We start from the raw sequence: 6,932 nt of genomic DNA, 5'->3' as shown, positions 1-6,932 counted from the left end.
AGCTGTCTTTTGTTTAAGGCGTGGGGTTATGGTGGCTGTTGATGCTGTTGTTGACCATCTCAAAGGTCTTTCCCAGCAAGTGACCACACCAGCAGAGATTGCGCAGGTTGCCACAATATCTGCTAATGGGGACCAGAATGTTGGCGAACTGATATCTGCTGCAATGGAGAAAGTGAGGATTGTAGTACCTTTACTATAAGGAAGAATATTAAACATTATTTTAATTACTTTGTGAAAAATAAATATTGTACTTGAAGTAACATTATTATGATGAGATTGTGATCCCCCATCATGAAGTTAATGATTGATTGGTCTTATCTGAGGTAAGAAACTTGAATCATGTCTGGTTGTTATTGACAGTTGGGTTAATGAAGTAATATTTCCCAACAGGTTGGCCGTGGTGGAGTAATAACTGTGAAGGATGGCAAGACCTTGAAAGATGAACTTGAGGTAATGTACTGTACTAGAATAAAAAATTTGCTTTGTACCATTTGTGAATGGATTGAGAAAATGAGAATGGACTAAGGATACATAAATTGTGTATGTCAGTGGGATTGTGTTTGGCAAACAATTATTCTGGATAAGGACAATCATAGAAATATATTTAGGCTAGAAATATACATTGTGGTTTTCATGTACTTGGAAAGAGCATTTTAGGTCAATGTTTAAGTGTGTTTACCTTGTACGTGGTACAATTTGGAGGGTGTCGAGTTATAATGGAAACCATTCATATTTTGTAATTAGTAGTACAATAGTTTGAGTTAAATAACAGACTGAAATGAAATTGGGATTAAATACAACGACTGGTTACATTTAATGCATCTGAATGATGTACTATTGGCTGAGTAAAGAAAATGTCGAAGGGAATGGTAATATAATAGTTTAAAGTACTGTATGTTGGAAAGAGCTAAGGACAGTGATGGTTTAAGAGGAACGTGATCGTGTAGTGTCTTAAAGGAGAGGTGTTAAAGAGGTTATGAACAAGCTCAAGGGTATGGGAGTTATGTTATATAAGGAGGGGAATTAAAGAATTGAAGGTGTTGTTAAAAGTACAGAATTGCAAAGCATAAGGCAGAGGACCATAAAGCATGAACGGAACATTGGTTTAGATGCATGAGAGTATTTGTCCACACTAATTCAAGTGGATATAATTGTTTGACAATGAGAGATCAAAGATTAGAACAATAGAGATGGACACTTGTGATTTTCTGTGGGAGTTTTGAGGATTGATGAAATAAGTATTAAAAAAGAGAATGGAATAGAGATGATTAGGTACAGGTTGACAACCCTTTATCAGAAAACCGAAAGTGGGGGGGGGGGGCTTCCCCCCCTCCCCCTTCCTCTCCTCTCTCTCTCCCACAATCTCTTGCTTTTCAATAATATTGGTCCAGCAGTGCACAAGATTTTGTATACTTTCGGAAAAGTTTTTTAGTTAAATGCAAAGCCACATCTCATTGTCATCAAATTGACAAGCATCTCAAGCTGCTTTCAGAGGTCCAAACAGGTAATAATTGGATTGGGCAGTCAGGGTTATATGATGGGTGATAATCTCAGACTAAAACTGTCATAACTTGTATACCAGCTGATGGCTTAGTTCTGCATCTTGCAACTGGATCAGTTGTTGCCAAGAACCAGCTATTACAAAATTAGATAATCAAATGAGAATTTCACCCCACGAAAGAAGAATTAGCAGTGCTCTTTGGTGTAAGTTGAAAGATGTGGCCAATGTTTACAGCATGATTACAATGAACAAGGTAATGTCAAGATATGAATCATACAAAGGCACAATCCATGCTAAGAGATTGTAACACTGCTAATGGTCAGCATTGTAGACAATTCTGGGGGTAAGGGAAATCTGTTGGGTTGGTTGGCATTACACTTGGGGTTAGAAAAGTCACATTTAGTTCCCTCCGCTCTTGAAACTGACATCCTGTAGCAGGAGTGATAAATTGTATGTGGATATCTGAGGTAGAGCTGGTTTAATCGCCTTAAGTTTCTAAATCGGGCTCTTAAATATTATTTCGGTAACATTTGATATAGAATTCGTCTTGAAGTTGCTTAATTTTATTTATTCATTCACCAATCATTGAGTGGAGTAAGATCAAAGTGAAATTAATAAAACTGTTACTGTATAGTATATGCCTGTAGGGATTTTGTGATGCTGAATCAGTACGACTAAACAATTGTTTTCTAGTATGGTTTGTCACACTGAAGGCACAACTGCTTAGACTCGTCCTTAAATTTCATTTATTACGGATTCAAATTATACTATGTGCATATTGCCTACAAGTCTCGCCTTCCACTGTTCACTGGCCTGATATTCATTACACATGACTGTATCCTCTCACTGCACAGCATGTTTCTGAGACTGTGGCTGATTGTTTGGTTATTTTGTGTTTATTTATGATGAATCCTTAGGATTCCCCTTAATAAATTCTTTGAATGACACATATACAGTACTGTACAACACTTCTGATTTCTTTTTTGTATGTTGGGTTGATGACTTTAGTTAACCAATCATATATTTTATTAATTTTTTATTTTCTCAGGTGATTGAAGGCATGAGGTTTGATCGTGGATATATATCGCCCTATTTTATCAACACCAGCAAGGGGGCTAAGGTTGAATTTCAAGATGCCCTTGTGCTTCTCTCAGAGAAGAAAATCTCATCAATCCAGTCAATCATCCCAGCTCTAGAACTTTCCAATGCACAGCGGTAAGGTTTGGCAGCAGATTTTATTTAAATAGTAGGGTCAAACATTTTGTATAAATCTAAAAACAAATGGAATAAAGTACTGTATATGCCAGTAATGCATTTTGTGATAGATTTTGTAGCTTATTGTAAAATGTTCCTTGCCAGGAAGCCTCTCTTGATCATTGCTGAAGATATTGATGGGGAAGCACTAAGCACACTTGTTGTGAATCGGCTGAAGATTGGTTTACAAATTGCTGCTGTTAAGGCCCCTGGTTTTGGCGACAACCGTAAGAACACGCTGCAAGACATTGCCATTTCCACAGGTGCTATTGTATTCAACGACGAAGCAAGTATGGTGAAGATTGAAGATGTGCAAGTAAGTTTTATCCAAATATCGACTTAATTACTTAGTTCATGTTTTTTCTCAAGTGTTAGCAGGTAACAACCTGCATGTTGGTATGGTTTTCAAACACTGTGTATGTTAAAAAAAATAATGGTTGCTTTGGGTAGTATACAGTTCTGTATAACAAGTATGCAATATGAGGGGGTAAAAACTTGATTTTATGGCACTGATATTTTCACTGCCCACGCGGTTCTCAACTTTGAGTCGTAGTTTGAGAAAGTTTCCAAGGTGTTTAGTCCTCATTTTGAAGTACAGTATACAAGAAATTTAACACAGGCATCCTAATACGTACCATGTTAGCTAGAACATAATGTGCCTTGAGTGTGCTATTTTGGATAGTTCGTGGGGCTTCATCTACTGAGACACACAGTATATGTACAGTACTGTACTTGAAACATACATATGTTCATCAACTAAGATTAAATATACTGTAGTAGTTTGTAAAATCACTGGTGATTATTATATAACTTCTTTAAGCTTCTAGCAGTGTTATGCATCAAAATTAAGATGTTTTGAACTATGGTAGACTATGGTACAGTTATAGTATAGTGCCTTTTTTGTGCAATCAGTTTTTCTCTGGAGTTCATGTCTACAGTATACCTTAAAAAAACTTCTGGCTCTTTTTTTTTTTTACTGCATTGTTCCAAAGAGGTAGATTAATTTGGTCATATCTTTTCATTATTTTGGAATGTGCAGTACATTATATTTGGAACTTTAGTTGTGTAAAAGTAAGATTGATATGGAAGTTGTATTGGAAAATCACTATAGAGAAAACCATTGAACATAAAGATTTTTTGTTACAATTACCTAACAAGGGTATTATTGGTAAATAAAGGTTATTTTGAAACTGAAGCCACTGATTTTAATTTTTTTAATTTTTTCAGCTACATGATCTTGGTGTGGTTGGAGAGGTGCAGATCACAAAGGATGACACCCTCCTCTTGAAAGGCAAAGGCCAGTCATCTGATATTGAAAGGCGTATTGATCAAATTAGGGAGCAGATAGAAGAGAGTAGCTCTGAATATGAAAAGGAAAAGATGCAAGAAAGAATGGCCCGATTGTCTAAAGGTGTTGCTGTAATCAAGGTTGGTGGATCTTCAGAGGTCGAAGTTAATGAGAAGAAAGACCGTGTCAATGATGCTCTTTGTGCAACTAGAGCTGCTATTGAGGAAGGTATTGTCCCTGGAGGAGGAGTTGCTCTGATTCGTTGCCTGCCTGCACTGGATCAACTGACGCCTGCTAATAAGGACCAGGAAATGGGAATCGATATTGTACGTAAGGCCATACAGACACCGTGTTATACCATTGCTAAAAATGCTGGTGTAGATGCTTCAGTGATTGTCAACAAAGTGATGGAAGGTTCTGGTGATTTTGGATATGATGCTGCCACTGGGATCTTCACCAAACTCATTGAGTCTGGCATTATTGATCCAACAAAGGTAAGTCTTGCATATACAGTAAGGGAACGCGATTAATTCTCACTTCTCCCATCACCCGAAGTCTGTTTTAAGATAGCACAAAATATGTTCTGCAGAGAACCATGAATTTGATGAATTTTTTGTCCTTGAAATTTAGGTAGTATGATGTTCTTTGGTGAAGTGCTTGATAAAATAATTTCATTAACATTGCATATTGTTAGTCTTTTGCACTTAGGAGGTCAAGAGAATTTTGAGATGGAATTAATATTTTCATTATGTAGGTATCCCCTGAAGTTATAAGATGTTCTTGGTTTGAATGTGCTTTAAGGTTGTGTTTATTATTTTCAGTATTTGGTTTTTAGTGGCAGACGTTGCTGATCTTGTAAATGCAATTTTGAATGTTAGGAATACTGTACTTGGTTTTTGTGATCAGTGTTTTATACTTTTCTGTATTTCACAGGTTGTACGAACAGCCCTCACAGATGCTGCCGGTGTGGCTTCACTTCTCACCACAGCCGAGTCCGTTATAACAGAGATCCCTAAAGAAGAGCCAGCGGGTGGCATGGGAGGAATGGGCGGCATGGGAGGAATGGGAGGTATGGGCGGGATGGGAGGAATGGGTGGGATGATGTAAGAATAAGTAGATCTAGGTATTAAGATTACAGACCCGAAGATTATTTGTTAAATTCAACACAGACAAGAATTCCAATAAGAGTAAAATTGGTGTTTTAACACTAATGATTTGGTTCTTAGATCCAAAGACATGGGCATATTAAGGGCATCAAATTGTTGATATAATAGAATATTTTGCATGAAAGTGCTTTCTTCTGTTGCACAAGGTCTATGAATATCATTCCAAGACTATTCTTCATTTTGAATGAAATACATAGTTCATTTTCATGTCATCCTCACATCATAGTATGAATATGTGTTATAATTCATATAAAGTAATAGACTTAACGTTGTTGAATGTTTGTACAAAGTGTAGATAAGAAGTAAATGTAGATAATTTTGTTATCCTTGGAAACATTGTTTATAAAATCCCTAAAATAAATGTCAGATTTTTTAGATGTCTTTGCTTTTCTTTATGTAACAATTTAATCATGAATCAGCTGGAGTAATTAATGATACCCAAAGCAAGAGGTTTTGAAAAATGTGAGAACCAGTCGATAGCATGTCCACTGCACCAGTTCTTAATTGGTGAAGCATTGAGGAGGGCATCTTAAAACTTGGGAGAAATGCCTGTTATTAGTTTAGCAGCCAAGAATTAAGGCCGTTCACAATTTAGTACGTGGATCCCCTGAAGATCTTACAACCCCCCCCCCCTTCTCCCCTCCCATTTGCTAACTGGTCTTTGCCTCAAATTAAACAGCCTGAAAACTAACCACCCCTTAAACTTGATCTTTCACGGGGTTTTAAAGAAGTAAACAAAAAATTTAATAAGGTACCTGTAGTTATTACATGTGTAAATTCATATTGGTACTATTCTTTGTTGACAATATACAGTATGCCTGGGTTTTGCCTAGGCTTTTGACATTGTACCCCATGAAAGGCTGAGAATTAAACAAAGGGTATGGAATTCGGGGGAAGTGTCCAGCATGGTTCATAAACTCTTCATGGCGGCTGTGCACTGGGCCCATACAATTGTTTGTGGACCATGCCAAGTTATTCAGGGAAATTATAAACCAATCACTGAAGAGCTACAGAGACCTCTCGGCTTCAAAAATGGCTGGGTTCAATGTCACGAAGTGTAAGAGGAAATGAATACCAGTAAACCTGAATGCTAGTGATATGGAAGCCAGTGAAAGTAAATGCCAATGTAAGTGATTGCCAGTGAAAAAGAACGCTACGAAAGATGCTCTCCAGTGAATATGATCGCCAGAAAAGATGAACGTTAGTGGAAGTAAACGCCGGTAAAATGAACTAGTAAATGTCCATTCCTGCGGACGTCAGTCCCACAAGTCACGACTCCAGTCTTGGCTGAAAAGTCCAGAAAATTGTAAGGGCAAACTTTCGGAGTGAGAATTGTAATCTTTTGGAACAATTTACCAGTGTTTTGTGACGGCACTGAGTGTGAGCTCTTTCAAGATAAGATACTGTTTTATATGCTGTAAACAGAAAAAGATAGTCATTACTAAGACAAATACATAGCGATAGATGTAATTGATAGAAAATTCAAACTGTAAAGATGAATACGAATAATGCTCTCAAAACAACGTTATAAAGGTTAAATAAACTTTTTTTTACTTTTATCCTCTTCGCCACTGTTCGGCTTGTTAGCCGCTTGGGCGATCGGTCACGTCTCTCATTTATAATAATAATAATAATAATAATTAACGGTTTATTGAAAGAGCTTGGCAGCCAGAAGGCTGAAAATATACAATTACATATTTGGGGAATGGGTTTCGAATTACAA

The 6,932-nt window shown here is 37.0% G+C and overlaps 1 protein-coding gene across 1 annotated transcript in view; it reads left to right on the top strand.

The window, feature by feature from the left end:
* LOC121874180 (heat shock protein 60A-like) overlaps window positions 1-5,582 on the top strand; it is a 13,404-nt gene extending 7,822 nt beyond the window's left edge. Inside the window, exons 4-9 of the mRNA XM_042378170.1 lie at window positions 19-172; window positions 391-450; window positions 2,550-2,716; window positions 2,861-3,071; window positions 3,983-4,537; window positions 4,977-5,582. Of these exons, the coding sequence (XP_042234104.1) occupies window positions 19-172; window positions 391-450; window positions 2,550-2,716; window positions 2,861-3,071; window positions 3,983-4,537; window positions 4,977-5,150 (1,321 nt within the window). The 3' untranslated portion in view covers window positions 5,151-5,582. The remainder of the gene's footprint in view (window positions 1-18; window positions 173-390; window positions 451-2,549; window positions 2,717-2,860; window positions 3,072-3,982; window positions 4,538-4,976) is intronic.
* The last annotated feature ends 1,350 nt before the right edge of the window (window positions 5,583-6,932 follow it).

Source organism: Homarus americanus, unplaced genomic scaffold (assembly GCF_018991925.1).
Source record: "Homarus americanus isolate GMGI-L3 unplaced genomic scaffold, GMGI_Hamer_2.0 scaffold49667, whole genome shotgun sequence".
NCBI classification, from domain to species: Eukaryota; Metazoa; Arthropoda; class Malacostraca; order Decapoda; family Nephropidae; genus Homarus; species Homarus americanus.
The sequence above is the reverse complement of the archived record's forward strand: the minus strand, read 5'-3'. Positions and strand labels throughout refer to the sequence as shown.